Source organism: Rhinopithecus roxellana, chromosome 5 (assembly GCF_007565055.1).
Source record: "Rhinopithecus roxellana isolate Shanxi Qingling chromosome 5, ASM756505v1, whole genome shotgun sequence".
Taxonomy (NCBI): domain Eukaryota; kingdom Metazoa; phylum Chordata; class Mammalia; order Primates; family Cercopithecidae; genus Rhinopithecus; species Rhinopithecus roxellana.
The window spans coordinates 52,841,408-52,857,760 of record NC_044553.1 but is presented as its reverse complement, the minus strand read 5'-3'; the positions used below and the strand labels follow the sequence as shown (position 1 = coordinate 52,857,760).

The 16,353-nt window shown below is 34.7% G+C and overlaps 1 protein-coding gene across 4 annotated transcripts in view; it reads right to left on the bottom strand.

Annotated features, from left to right (window-relative positions):
- The window catches only part of STRN3 (striatin 3), a 137,389-nt gene that overhangs the window by 9,242 nt on the left and 111,794 nt on the right, over positions 1 to 16,353 (bottom strand). For 2 of the 4 annotated variants that reach the window (XM_010374662.2, XM_010374660.2), the window contains 7 exons: positions 16,185 to 16,325; positions 11,063 to 11,196; positions 9,553 to 9,728; positions 9,323 to 9,370; positions 8,594 to 8,715; positions 4,465 to 4,632; positions 2,706 to 2,846 (listed from right to left, as the gene is read on the bottom strand). In XM_010374662.2, the coding sequence (XP_010372964.1) occupies positions 2,706 to 2,846; positions 4,465 to 4,632; positions 8,594 to 8,715; positions 9,323 to 9,370; positions 9,553 to 9,728; positions 11,063 to 11,196; positions 16,185 to 16,325 (930 nt within the window). The remainder of the gene's footprint in view (positions 1 to 2,705; positions 2,847 to 4,464; positions 4,633 to 8,593; positions 8,716 to 9,322; positions 9,371 to 9,552; positions 9,729 to 11,062; positions 11,197 to 16,184; positions 16,326 to 16,353) is intronic. The other 2 variants (XM_030931677.1, XM_010374661.2) reach the window with 1 other exon arrangement.

Here is a 16,353-nt window from a genome sequence, read left to right as displayed (position 1 = left end):
CCTTTTTAATCATGCTAAAATATAAAAATCATTAAAAACTAAACCTTTTGCATAAAACAAAAAATCTGACAACGAAACAAGGACTCCAGAGAGATTTTTTAAAAATAAACATTTACGTTATTATGTCTTATAATATAGACTGTACTAGGCTCAAATTTAGAAAAAATGAGAGGTGTTTTAATGCAGCCCTTTATTATAGGTAGTTTAGAATTTTTAAAAGATCTACAATTATTACTACTAATAAACAGTCCATATAAGAGTTATAAGCATTTAAAGAAGGGAAACATTCACAATTGCTAGTTAGATGTTTATAAGGAACAACCCCCATCCTACCTACACTGACAAAAACAAAAAAACAGAAAACTGGAATTAATGCTCTTTAAAGATGAGATTTTTTTCTTTTCCAGTAAGCTCTTACTAACTTTTTATTAAAGATGAGGGAAAACAGAGAAATATCAAAACAAATAAATGGGGGGAAAATCCTCAATATTAATAGACTTTAGATCATTCATTCTGCATGTGTACTGCAACTCATATATTACACCTAAACACAGAAAAAAATATGTATATATAGCTATCTATGTAGGGTAATTTAAAAAATAGGTTTGAGGAGATACTGGGAAAGAGACTTAGAAGATAATTTTGGTTTAAGACCTGACCATGGCACCATGTAAATATTTTACATAATTACAAAGCAATTTTTTTTTTAAAGAGACAAAGTCTCACTCTGTCGCCTAGGCTGGAGTGCAATGGTGCAATCATAGCTCACTGTAACCTTGAACTCCTCAGCTCAAGTGCTTCTGCTTCAGTCTCCAAAGCTAGGATGACAGGCACACATCACCATGCCCACCTAATTTTTTAAGCTTTTGGTAGAGATGGGGCCTTACTATGTTACCCATGCTGGTCTCTACTCCTAGCCTCAAGCTATCTTCCTGCCTTGGCCTCCCAAAGTGGTAGGATTACAGGCATGAGCCAATGCGCCCAGCCAACAGTTGTTTTTCTAAAAGAAATTAATGAAAATCAAAAGTAAAATTAAACAAATGAACTTAAGTATATCCAACTGGTGGTATAACTACAAAGGAAGGAACTATTCCAAGTGACTTTAAAGCACAGACATTAGATTCTATATCGCTAGTGAAATATACCCTAATTACAAAGTTTTATTATCAATAGTCAATCTTTTCATGGTAATGGTATTATTACTGAGACAATTCTGTGTATACTATGGGTGGGGTAAATAAAATAAGAAACAATTTTGTTGAGAACCAAAATAAATCTGAATTTGAAGTGGAAGTATTTTACTGTTTAAAAAATGCTTATTTCTTAGCTCTGTACATTGAAAGAGTCTAATGCAATGAACAACCCAGGAGCCATGAAGACTATGAGGATCAACTCAGCAGCCTAGCACCCCAACTGTAGTCTCAAATGCCATTTCCCACTAAAAGAAACCACAACTCCTTAAATAAATAGCTGATTTCAGATCTAGGGCACAAAATGAACAAGATGAACCTAGCACATCTTGTCATATGTCATATGAGGAAGCTATCAACAACTACCAAGGTCATGGCAAAAGGACTCAGGAGCCAACCTCAGCCCCACTGAATAAGCCCCACTGGCCAAAATGAAAGGATGTGAACAGCAATATATAAAGATAATACCTGCAATGGGTTGAAACACATCAAATACATTATATCCATGAGAGAGTACGATAATACCAAAAACACCACCCAAGACAAACTGGTCACCTTTAGAGGGTGATAGCAAACCAACTCATTATTTTGAAAACTGGTAAATAAAGGGGAAAACCAAAACCCAATAATTTATCTTGCCTTTCCTTAATACACACTAACTCCAAGGTAACCAAATTATTGATAAGGAGATGTTCTTTTTTATAGCAATAATCTAGCTAACAAATGGAGAGGGAATGATAAAATTAGAAAATCAGTTTTCAATAGAAAATGAATGAACCCAAGCAATAATCCAGACTTAAAACATCACAAAAATATAAACAACCAGAAAATACTTACCTCTGATAAAAGCTTACAAATTACTTGTGAAGTAAAGTTGCCAAAAACATTTAAAAATTTTTAAAAGAAAAAAACAGTGAACCTGAATTTGAGTAAGTCTTTAGATCTATAATCAGTTCACAGGAGAATTGTGAATAGAAATAGAGAAGCACATTAAATAATACAGGTATGCAACTAGCAAAATTCAGACTGTAGGAAACTTCACAAGACAAAGTAGCCAATTTCTTCAATTTAAAAAAAAAAAGGAACATAAAAGAGATGAAGGGGAATCTACGGATGAAGAGAGACCTGAGAGACCTATCAACCAATTGCAATACATAAATCTTATGCGATCCTTATCTAAATAAACTGTAAAACACATATCACATACCACATGTGTAATACTGGGCATTTATAGATAGGTATTAAAACTGAATGATGAGTACATTAGGTTCATTATGTTATTTTCTCTACTCTCACCTTCATATTGCTCTAGTCATTCCTCTTTTCCCATACGTCCGCCCAAACTTTTAAGCAAAATTTGAAGAAATAGCAGAAATAAATAAGTATAACTAACATTATGAAACTATTTTGCCATCCTAAATTCAAATAGTGAAAACATTAAAATTAGCTAAAAGATTACCCTCTACTGTGTAATAACCCTTTTTAAGGTTTCAAAGAAACTCCATGAAAACTTACCAGAATCTACCTGTGATGAAAGTATCACCAATGATTGTGATGTTTCTAAATCATAAATTACGGCACTACCAGTGTTGAAAGAGGTTACCATATGAGCTGGATCACAGCCTATAAAGTCAACTGATGTAGGTATTCCATGCTCTGAAATGAGCCCAAAGCCAGACAATTAAACAAAGTAAAATTCTATGAAATCTCTACTTTTCTAATCAGAAAAAGGAATTCAAATAATCTTGAAATACTGTTAATAATGAAAAGGAATACAACTGTGTCAGGATGGTAAGATAAGAAATATCTTTTCCTCAATTATTTAAAAAATTTATAGCATTCCATTTAATATTATAAGAAAAATATAACTACAGAGCTCATAAGGAGTAAACACATGCAAAAGTTATTTCTTCTATTACACATTTTCTTCTAAGGGATTAAATAAAATCCTAGTCTTTTGGCCAACTTGCCAATAATACTTCTTACTGTAAAATGATAAATTAGCATTCTCACATAACTGTTCTGGCAGACTGGTTCACCTGTCAGAGATCTGTAGGCCTTATCAAGGAGCTAATACAAGTCAAATTCTTGGACTCATGAAAATGGCTTGGACTCTGGAATCAGCTGATGCAGTAAATTTAAAATGGCCTGAGCAGCAATTTCTCTCTTTAACATACTAAATTAAACTAGCCAGATCAATGCACAATTAGACGAAATATGGAGCCAAGCTATTAACTATCTAGATGAAGCCAGAAACAAATATCTAAATGAATTCTTACCTCTAAAGCTTGGATAACTGAAAATTAGTACCACTAAGGTGTCTAAGAGACACAAAATTATACATTTACTACTCACCTAAAATGTTTTAAAATAATATGTATTTTTACATACAAATAAAAGGTCTAATTTAAAAAATTAAAAGCGGGGCACGGTGGCTCACGCCTGTAATCCCAGCACTCTGGGAGGCTGAGGTGGGTAGATTACAAGGTCAGGAGATCGAGACCATCCTGGCTAACATGGTGAAACCCCGTCTCTACCAAAAATACAAAAAAATTAGCTAGGCATGGTGGCAGGCGACTGTGGTCCCAGCTACTCGGGAGGCTGGGGCAGGAGAATGGTGTGAACCCGGGAGGCGGAGCTTGCAGTGAGCCGAGATCGCGCCACTGCACTCCAGCCTGGGCAACAGGGCGAGATTCCATCTCAAAAAAAAAAAAAAAAAAAGAAAAGAAAAAAAAAATTAAAAATGACTTGGAAAATAAGACCAGTAAATGTCTTCAAAAGGTAAACTGGTTAAAGCCTTTTTAAATAGAAAATATTTAAAATCATGAAAATAACCCAATTTGTACTTTTCCAGTTAGGGGTTCAGTGATTATGGCTGGACTACTCAACTAGTGTGCTCAGGGTCATGGAACACATGGTTTATAGGTATGCTTGAGACTGTGATCCCTTCAGTCTTTGTGGGTAGTCATCTGGAACAGATGGTGTGCCTCCTGTTGTCCCTATGAGTATCCTCATTTGTCTATTCCACTATTATATACAAGTAGTTTTACATTTTTAAAAAATTGAACACAAAAAAGGTAAAAAAGAACTGCACTACGGGATATAGTTGCAAAGCACTTCAAAAAAAATGAGTAAAAAGATTATCCTAACTTTTACAAAATTATTTCAATATATCTCTTCGGAGCAGTAAAGAAATAAATCAATTACTTTGTCCTTTATATATTCCAAATTTTTTAAAAAACGAACTTTTCTCACAGATGCAAAATTTACTTACTTTTATCTCCATTGTAAGTGCAAATACATGGCAATTTTTCTTGTGGATTCCATAACCTAACAGTGCCATCTGCTGAACAAGACAGTAATTGATTTTTTATGCCACTATAAGCAAGACCCCAAACTGCATCTGTATGACCAACTAAAGTGCCAGCTAGAACATTTGGCTCTGGAGAAAAAACAAACAAAAAATCAGGTAAAAGAAGTTTAAAAGAAACTTTGATACATAAAGAAAACTTACTATATAACTAAGTATAAAGAACACAACATAAATTTAGGCCACAAGAAGACAGACCAAAGTGTACATAGTGGCTACATCCAAGAGTAGAATTATGGCCTATTTTTATCCCCTCCTCCCATCAACATTTTTCTGTATTTTCACAATTTTCTATAAAGGAACATGTGCTTTTTTAAAAAAACAGCTTCTTTGAGATACAGATATAATTTACATACCATACAACTCACTCATTTAAAGCGTATAATTCAATGATTTTTGGTATGTCGCTCACAGATTTATACAACCATCATGACAATCAATTTTAAGATACTTTCATCACTCATTAGTCACTTCCCCCAATTCCTCCTCCCCACCTTTTCACAAGTCTAGGTAACAACTAATGCTCTGTCTCTATAGATGTGTCCCATTATGAACAATTTCTATAAATGGAATCATACAATATGTGGTCTTTTGTGACTGGGTTCTTTCACTGAGTATGTTTTCTTTTTTTCTTTTTGAAATAGGGTCTTGCTCTGTCACCCAGGCTGGAGTACAGTGGCAGTCACAGTTCACTGCAACCTTGACCTCCTGGTCATTGAACATGTTTTCAAGGTATTTATCCATGTTGGAGCATGTATCAGTACTTCATTTATTTTTAGTGCCAAATAATATTCTGCTGTATGGATATACCATATTTTATTTATCTGTTCCTTAACTGACAGACATTTGACAGCTGATAACAATGAGCATAATCTGTCTGACAATCCTGTTTTTCTAGTAAACTCCTCCCACTTTGCATGAATGATTATCTCCACAATTCTCACAGCTCCCAACCTCTCTTCCACATGACTATGCCTCATACTTCACTGAGAAAATACAGCATTCAAATAATGCTGTATGTTTCTTATCCCCCATCTTCTTGCTGCCTAATATATAAATGATTAGTGTCTAAAGGTATCTTCTCCTAGCTTCCAGATACAAGCAAGGAATCTGTCCTCCATCCTATCAAGGGCTAGTACCAGATGTCACTAACTTGCTGTAATGTTTACTGCTTCTCTACTACACAAATTCTCCTCCTTGGGATCATTACTACAGTGGAAAAAAAACTTGTTCCAGAATCTTGTCAACAAAAAATTTTCATTAATCCTACCCTACCACCCCTTCTACTCAGCAGTAGAAATATGCTTTTCACTTCCTGTTTACTCTTCAAATCACTCCAGTTTGGTTTCTGATACCATTACCACACCAAAACAATCCTTGCTAATGATGATCCCTATACTATCAAATTTAATACTTTTCTTTGATGATACAAAACATTTTGTTGTTGTTCCCACTATATTGCTTTTCATCCATATAGTCTGACATGAAAGATTATCCAGAGGTCCCTTCATCCTTCAGTCTTAGCTCCAGCATCCAAACTCTATCTGGCCAAGATGTGGGTGACCTGCTGGTCACTTATAAAAGGGAAACTTTATATCATATTATTAGAACTCTCAGTAACATTTGAAAGTACAGACTGCTTCTTTCTTCTCAAAATGGGTTTCTTCTTTAGTGTGCTTCCATGATTTCACACACTCTCCTGCACTTCCGTCTGTCTTTTGGGTCATACCTCCTCAGTTTCCTTTGTTGGCTCTCTTGCTCCAGTCACCCTCCCAGTGTCAGAATTACGAGGACTTTAGGCCCAGGTTGTCTTCTCTTCTTACATTAAACAATACACTCTCCCTAAATTGCCCATTCTTACTTATAGCTTAATGTATCATCTGTATAGAGAAGACTGTCCATGTTTTTAACTTCAATCGAGACCACTTTGGGCTCCTTAGTTGTGTATTACCTACTTGATACTGTCATCCTTTAACATGCCTAAAATCTGAACTCACCATCTTAAATCTCCTTATACCAGTTCTGCCCCCGTTTCAATAAATGCTCCCATCACATGCTCAGTTACTCACATCAAACACTCAGGACTGGTGATGAAAATGTTCTGAAATTAGTGATGATGGCTGTACAACTTTGTGAACATAGTAAAAACTACTGAAATGTAGACTTAATTTTTAATTTTTTTTTAAAGATGGGGTCTTGTGGCTGTGCATAGTGGCTCATGCCCATCATCCCAACACTTTGGGAGGCTGAGGCAGGCGGATCACTTGAGCTCAGGAGTTTTAAGACCACCCCGGGCAACACGGTCACCATTTCTACAAAAAATACAAAAATAGTGGAGGTGGTAGCTCACACCTGTGGTCCCAGCTCCTCAGGAGGATGGCTTGGGCCTGGGAGGCGGAGGTTGCAGTAAGCCAAGATCACGCCACTGCTCTCCAGCCTAGGAGACAGAGCGAGACCCTGTTTCCAAAAAAAAAAAGAGAGAGAGAGAGAGAAAGAGAGATTGGGTCTCATTCTTTTGCCCAGGCTGGAGTACACCGGCACCATCATAGCTCACTACAGCCCTGACTTCCTACACTCAAGTGATCCTCCCAGCTCAGCCTCCCGAGTGTCTGGGACTATAGGCACGTGCCACCACATCTGGCTAATCTTTAAATTTTTGGTAGACATGAGGTCTCACTGTGTTGCCCAGGCTGGTCTTGAACTCCTGGCCTCAAGTGATCTTCCCACTTCGGCCTCCCAAAGTGGTGGGATTACAGGAGTGGGCCATTGTGTACTGTCTGAACCGTATACTTTAAAAGGGTGAATTTTATGATATGTAAATTATATCTCAATAAAGTAGTTAAACACATACAATCAAATTAAGCGTCACTCACCCATCACTTTATCTACTCAACATAATTTATCAAAAAATCCTGTCTATTCTACCACTCTCCCTCAGTTTATCTTAAAACCACTTCTAACTGCTCTGCTACCACCACTCTAATCTTGGCAATATCGTCCGTCACCTAGTTTACTAGACTACTATATGACAGCAGCCTCCTAACTGGTATTTCTCTTTCCACTCTTCTCACCCCCAATTTACTCTTCTCACAACAGACACATGCACCTTTTTAAAACCTTACATTTATCAGATAACTTTCTGGCTTAAAACTCTTTACTGAAAGTTTCCTTTTATCCTTTAGATTTTGGCTTGAATCTCATTATTTTAGAAAGACCTTTCTTGACTAACTCTTCTAGAGAAGGTTCTGCCTGTTACTCCCTCTCACAGTACTCTTATCTTCTTATCATTTATCACAATTTGTAACCATACATCCCATCCCTTTGCTTATTTATGTCTCTACTTTCCATTAGACAATCTTATTTCTTGACATAGTGCTTACCACAATGCCTAGCTAATGTAGGCACAAAGTGGTGTTAAATAAAAAGAACAAAGAGTTCATAAACATTTTGCTTTAATATAATTATTGATAATGCCCTTACAAATATATTTGAACACAGGTACAGGTAGGTGTTTCTGTAGAACAGATTTCTAAAAGCTCCATTTGTAAGTCAAAGGAGGTTTCTTTTCTTTTTCTTTCCATTTTGAAATTAAAAATGTTTTTGTATATAAGGGCTAAGAATAACAAAAAAATTTTTTGGCTCCAAAAAGTTTTAATGATTTACACCCTTGCTGTTGGTTCCACTGTCTTTTGCTAATATTTTTAAAATATATAAACTATTTCTTAAGTTCAAAACTTTGTTACTTAGATTATATTTTGTTTCCTTCTCCTTTTTGTAACTACTACCTAAATTAACACTTTAATTAATACAGCTTTTTTTTTAACAACAGAGAAAGTATCAATTCATAGGCTTAAATATCCATGGCATGACGTTTCCTAATTTTTCTCTTTAATAAAGCAATTTATTAGCAAATGGAAGAACTAAATGAGGTGACTAACATAGGTTTAAATAACCTTGTAATCCTATTTGAGGTATTTACTTTTGTCAGCTCCATTCAGTTAAAAAAAAAATACATTTTGATCCTTTTACTTACCATACGTATCATATGGATCCACAGTGGGACTGGGCATATTCCACCACTGGATGGTTGCATCAATACCACCGCTGAAACACTGTTCTCCATTAGAACTAATAGCTAATGACAGAACAGGGCCACTATTGTAGGAAGAGAAGAAAAAAAAATTACTGATAAATTCTAAGAAGAAACTCAAGTCTCCATTCCCCCAACCTCTGAATTTATGTAATATCTAAAAACTGTTTTAACAGAACATGTACATATGAATGGTACTTTTTTTTTTTTTGGAGATGGGGTCTCACTCTGTCACTAGCCCAGACTAGAGAGCAGTGGTGATCTCAGCTCACTAAAACTTCCGCCTCCCAGTTTCAAGCGATTCTCCTGCCTCAGCCTCCCGAGTAGCTGAGACTACTGGCGCATGCCACCACGCCCAGCTAATTTTTGTATTTTGTGGTAGAGATGGGATTTCACCATGTTGGCCAGGCTGGTCTCGAACTCCTGACCTCAAGTGATCTGCCCACTTCAGCCTCCCAAAGTCCTGGGATTACAGGCGTGAACTACTGCGTCTAGCCTGAATGGTACTATTATATTCATATTTTCACCAATACAATTATTAAATAGCTATTATTCAAGTAATACATCTTTTCTAATATAAAACATTGAGAAAACTACAAGGTTTGAGAACTGATAAATAATATTTAACAATAAGTATGATTATTAATTAAATACCAATTCAGTAAAACTTACATGTGGGCCCTAAATGTGTAGATAGGCTCTACATCTAAAGAGGCACTCCTAAAAGAGGGGGAAAAAGGGCAGGGGAAGAGAAGGCAATTAAATAACTATAAATCACTGGTTGATATTAAACAGTCATTAGATCAAATGTGTGCATTAAAGATATGCAACAATAATGAGGAATAATTACTTATATTAGCAAAATTAGAAGAAATACACCAGGCTAATATTAAAATACTTGCTTTTTGGCAGGAACTGTTTTTTGCAGGTTCCAGAGTTTCAGGGTATGGTCCTCAGAAGCAGTAACCAGCACAGGTTCTACAGGATGAAAAGCTAATGCCCGTACTCCATCAAAATGGCTACGTAGTGTATACTTGGGATTCCATGTCTTTCGAAAGGCATCTTTATTAGCAGGCAACTAAAAGGAAAGAGCACAATATTTAGTGGTAAAAGTAGTAAACTGGAAGGCACGTGGAGTGTTTATTCATTTCTTTTTGGTGTGTTTAACACATATATTTAAAACTGTTTGGCTAAAATGTCCAGTGGAAATTTAATGTACCTTTAAAACTTCCTAAAAAATCTTTATCATTTAATAATAACTCAGAATAATTTCATATGCCTTACAAATAGCCTAGATCAAATGCAGAGTTCTTTAGTCTGTTTATACCTATCAAGTTAAACCCAAAGCTCCTATTAAATGTCAGATGAGAACAAAATCATCATTGCTACCACTGCTGCAATACTTTACATGAAAAATAATTACATATTACAAATATCCAACGGTACAGTATTAACAGTAAAGTCATTTAGGAAATGTATTAACGTGAAATTTTTAAAGGCAGCAAGTTAAGGTACTTTCTGGAAGTCTGAACTAAAGACCCTTTAAGAATATTTTTATCCCATTTTCATAATTCTTGGTATTGACAGAGGTTTATCTTTTTACCTTCACGTTTCTCCATCTGTAAAGACAGGCTGTGAAACCACCTCTAAAGCAGTCAAAAGTTTACTGGAATTTAGTTGCTTATGTATTTTTAAAAATGTATTAATGAGAATAATCCAGCCCACCAAAGGCTGTCTCTAAAAAGCATGCTAACGTTAAGTAAAAAATGTAGAAAAAAGAAATTCATTATAAAAAGAAAAAAATTGCTGAAAAACTGCAATTAACATAAAGATCTAACAGGTATAGTTAACTCTCAATTGAAATATTAATGTCTAGAAAAATTAAATCCAAGACAAGTTTCACCTCTAACACTGGACTCCCTCCCCATCCCTTCCATCCACTCCCCATCCCTCTAATGGAGTTAAGTATTCAGGAAATGATGCAAGCTAACTTTAAAATGTTCAGAAACTTTAAAATATTTCCTTAAGAAAATAAAAGTTCAAAAATAAAACATGCTTTTTAAGAAGTATTCTGAAGGCAAATATGTGATTCAGGTTATTTTTTTTCTTGTTAACACCAAAATATGGCTTAATTTGAGATAATTGAGAGTTGACTACTCAAGATGTATTTATTGACCAATATATTAATCATCTCAAACTTCTAGTTAATCCACCAAAATACCTAAAACAAAATTTAAATACCACAAAGAAAGCAGTTATAAAAGAAAAACTACATGTCACTTCAAATCAACACATTGACACAAACTTATCTTTTCCATGCACCTTGACATTAATTCTGTTTTATAAGTGATTCCAAAAAATAAGGAGCCTTCTATTAAATCATTAAAAAATTAAAAATAAAACTGCACTTACATCATAACTATAGTCTGCATCATTTGTTACCGTCAAGTCTGCAAGGTCTCCAAGGCCCAGTACACTTAACAAAACATCATCAGAACCCATAATAAATGACTTGCCTCCTCCAGATGGAAACGTTATTGGTTCAGCTATAAAGAACAAAACCGCTTCTTAAATGCTGAAAAATCATACAGTACAAGACAATATTGTGGGGAAAATTTAAGCACTTAACAGTTACAATATTCAGTAATATAATTAATTTTTATTTTCCCACTTCTACTCAAAAACTCCTGTTACTAAGCAGTGTTAAACAAATGTGTTGGAACTGTGGTGTAGTAACTGTCCACAAATAAAATGTGCACTAGATATATTATTCTGGGGTGGAAGTTGGGGCACAAAAGCTTTATCACTTCAAAATTACTTCAGTACAATTATAACTATAGTTTACATGTTAAATAAGAAATAGGACAAATTTTGATTAAATAATGGAGTTAAAAATCAGATTTTTGCTATTCATGGGGGGAAACCTCTACCATGGACCTCAAGGACCTCAAAGTAGTCATACAGTATTTTTTAAATGTTAATAGGTTGTTGCTAAGTCTTTTTGCTTCCTAAAGAAGTACTAGGCATTCTACTCCCTGATAAAAACTAGTACAAACACTGAAATGTAAATGGTTTACAGTCAGCTATATACTATATCAGTTCACTAGAATGAAGCTTTAATTGTTCAGATTCCTTCAGTATCAGCAATGGTCTAGGAAAAAGTTCTTCCACCAACAACGTCAGTTTCCTTTCTATAAAGAGGTTAATCCATGTGGTCTTCAGAACATCTTCCTGCTTTATTTATGTATTTATTTATTTAGAGACAGAGTCTTGCTCTGTCGCCCAGGCTGGAATGCAGTGGTGCCATCTTGGCTCACTGCAACCTCCACCTCCTGGGTTCAAGCAATTCTGTCTCAGCCTCCCAAGTAGCTGGGATTACAGGTGCCAGCCATCACGCTCGGCTAATTTTTTTGTTTTTAGTAGAGATGGGCTTTCACCATGTTGGCCAGGCTGGTCTTGAACTCCTGACCTCAAGTGATCCGCCCACCTCGGTCTCCCAAAGTGCTGGGATTACAGGCGTGAACCACCGCGTCCAGCCTGTCTTCTGGCTTTAAAGCTTTGACTATGATTTTTATTTTAATGTCCCATTCTAGTTACCATGACATTCTAAAATGAAGCAACTAATCTTGACCACAGAGTTTTAATTTCTGATCAGATGTGCCATTTCAATTTCAAACTAAACTCAGGTTGAGCTTCACTTAGATTTGTCGACTATATATCATGTGCATTATTACAGCTTTTCATGTTAATATTAGCAGTTCCAATTATTTAAAATGTGTTTTCCTTTCTATACATACTATTAACCAATTAAACTCTGCCATAATTGAATAACTATTATCTAAATATTTTGTTGTAACAGTCATAGTTTAAGCAACAACCTTCAATATCATTTCAAACATGCTTTGAAAGCAAAAATTTAACATTAAGGTAACAAGGGAGAAATAAATCATTATAATATAAAACTCAATGTATCAAAACACACTTAAAATTCATGAGCAAATTTAAAAGGGAAACATTATACAAAAAATTAAGCTGATTGTCAATTTTTTAAAAATTCCATGAAAAATGATATAAATATGCTACAGGAAACACAAGAGCTGTAATGAAACTTGACAGTCATCACTAACACTACTGGAAATAATTCTGAGAAGATATAATTCATATATGTATACTATGGCAAAATAAAACTCATCTTTATTTAAAACATCTTATTTTATTATTGTATCCTATCAAAGTAAGCTATATAATCTGACTCAATAAGGTTCTAAAATGCTGCTCTGATTCAGTTACTTGATCTAAAATGAATCTGAAAGCACCTGACAGAAAATATATACATAGAGATCCTAAGTAGTATTTAATCATTCAATTATGACACTTATTGAATCTGAATAATCTGTAGCATTGATCTTTTCCTACAAATTATTAGTATGCAGTCATTGGCAATACCAGAAGCAGCTAAAAACTATAAAATCAATAATTTAAACTTATGTTTAAGGATAATTACATAAAAGTCGTTACATAACATTTACTCAGAGCATTTTTCTGTAGACAAAGAAATATTTTTACTTTAAGCTCATAATTTGTTTCTAAAATGCCACAGTTCTTCCCACTCACAATTATACAAACATTCACTGACACAAATCTTAAAAGTCCAATAAAATAACTTTAACATAACAAATTATTTTGCAGGACAATCTCTGATCAGCCACTGACCAATTTAGGAGCATGTGAACGTAAGTGTCTGGACGTTAGTTTTACTCGAGTTTTGGATTAATTGTACTTAACAAAAAATTAGTATTATACTGATTTCTAATTAATCATATGACCATATTTCTATCCTTTTCTCTATATACACACATATATTTCATGACATATTTATGTAGATATTGCAAGCTATTCTGCTTACTCAGTATTTATTTACATATATATGTGTAAAACTTCTTTTACACTATTACCTCTGCTTTCCATATTACCCATCACTGTGGCATATGGTAATCACAGCAGCTACTCGTTTGTTTATCCTTATTTCCCTGCAGATGGAATTAATTTCTATCCTAAAAATTCATTTTATTAATGGTAATATTACCCATAGTATAAAATGTCATTAGTAATTCAAAGAAAAATATAATTATTTTAACCAGCCTAAAAAAGTAGTTTTGGTATCTTTTTTTTTTTTTTTCTAATAGAGACGGGGTTTTGCTATGTTGCCCAGGTTGGTCTTGAATTCCTGGGCTCAAGTGATCCTCCTGCCTTGGGCTCCCAAAGTGCTGGAATTACAGGCATGAGCTACTATGCCTGGCCTAGTTTTTAATTTAATGATGGAAATTATAACACATTTTATTAGGAGGCCTAAGAAGGATTTCATCAAGTAATATAACAATACTAGTATAATGGGTCTATAAAATACAAGGTCTTTTTCAGATTTTTATAACTAATCTTCCTTTTGATGGACACTTATCATGAAGGAAACCTGTAGCTCGCATATTGAACTCTTTTTCCCAAGAACTTAGTCCAGGTAACAGATTCCATTTATACCATGGGCAACGTGGTATGTCTCACGTCTTTAGTAACAACAGTCTAGAAGATTGTAATGTTGAAGTACCACTCCTAGAAAACAGACATTGTTCTTTACAAAATGAGGTAGGACACGGACTTGAAAAGTAAAGAAGTTGGACACTGCCACTGAAAATAAGGATATTATGTACTCCAAAGCTGCCTTCTTAGCTTGAAGTCAAACTCACATCTCTTTAAGTAACAAATTCTAGTAAGATCGACACTTCAAAAACTGTAATGAAGTTCACACTTATCAAATCTCTCCCCTCGCCCTCCTTCCAGCATCAAGAAACAGATCACTGACCTATATTATTTCTTTAAAACACACACATAACACATAAACAAACACACATAGAGAGCTCTAAGTTGGTTTTTGTGTAGAGGGTGCCTTGACTGGCTTTAACCATTAGTCATTGGTTTGAAACATTTAAAAGGGTTCACACTGCTAACATGGGTTTGCCTTAAACTGCAAAACTTGCAGTTTAAATGTACATTAATTACAAAAATTTTAGCAAGTTGTGCTATGCATATTTGGCAAAACAGACCAAAAACGAAGCAAAATCACCACTAAATGCATCAAAAAAAAAAAAAAAAAAAAAAAAAATGGAGTTGCTATGTGTAGTTTAGAAAATACTTCTAAAGTAACACAGGAATATATCTCAATAGTGGAAATGAGATCTGAAAAAATTAACAGACACTATTTTATTTTTCATTCATTTTGCTTTGAATGACTGTTATCTTAGTGATTTTCTTTTTAAGGTGAGTGAAGTAAATGGTAAATTATGAGAGGGAAAAAAATGCAAAATTATTTAACTGTAAGGAAACTGTGCCACTAGGGAAATCTTAAAAGGGAACAAGATGCATTTAAAATTTTTTGACTGGGACATCAAACAAATCCTCTTTACACAGCAAAGACAGTAACATCAATGAAATTTAATATATATACCAAATTACTGTATCTCATATGTCACAATCATCTTTGGTTAAAAACTCAGATTCAATACTTATAAACATCTAGACTTAGAGTTATAAATGATTCAAGTATACCTACATATCTTTGGCCAAAATCAATTTTGGAAAAAATGTTTAAGTAGTACTTTCATTTCCTACACATTTCTGGTTTAGGCAAATTTTATAAAATTCATTACTAGGTAGCATATACTTGCTACCAAGTTAAAGAATAATGATACTGCCTTATTCTCAAAGGATTAATTGAGGCAACAGTTACATATATTTTTTAAAGTAATATATATTTAAAGTAACAGGTTGAGCACTGTGGCTAACACCTCTAATCCCAGCACTTTGGGAGCCAAGGTAGGCGGATCACTTGAGATCAGGAGTTTGAGACCAGCCTGGCCAACATGGTAATATTCTGTCTCTACTAAAAATATAAAAAACTGGCCAGGCATAGTGGCATGCGCCTGTAGTCCCAGCTACCAGGGAGGCTGAGGCAGGAGACTTGCTTGACCCCAGGAGGCGAAAGTTGCAGTGAGCTGCACTCCAGCCTTGGCGACAGAGTGAGACACAGTCTCACGGAAAAAAAAAAGAAAAAAAGAAAAAAAAAAAAAGGTTCCAAGCACAATGCCTGGCACCACAGTTGTCTTCTAGTAAGTGGTAATTATTATTAGCTGCTAAATTTAAGCAATAAGACAAAATGAGCAGCTTTTTCCATATGTATTAAGTTTGTTTTTGTAAATTACTATTTTCCCATTACTGGATCTGTAGTTAAAGACTCTGAATTCACCTATGATGGAAACAACTCCTCCTCACATTAAAAACGAAAACAAAATATGAAGAAATAGAAGCCAGAAATGTCAAAATCCCTAAATTAATTACATCAAGAGCTTGCCCAACACCTTCTCTAAAGATCATATAAAATGATCATCAACATTTGAAACAGTAGCCTAGTTGCAATATTAAGATGTGATTTGGATTTAAGGTCTTCTGAAATGTAAATAAACACGGTAGCTAAATTTTGTACCTTCCTCTGCTCTTGCACCTTCATGATCAGTCATTCTAGTAGAGGCTGACCTAGACTGATTAATGATTCCTGAAGGGATGTGGGGCAGCTCATCATCTCCCAGATCAGCTATCATGTCGTAGAGTTTTGTCCTGTTGGCCCCTGTAAATTAATGTCAGCAGTAGAGGTT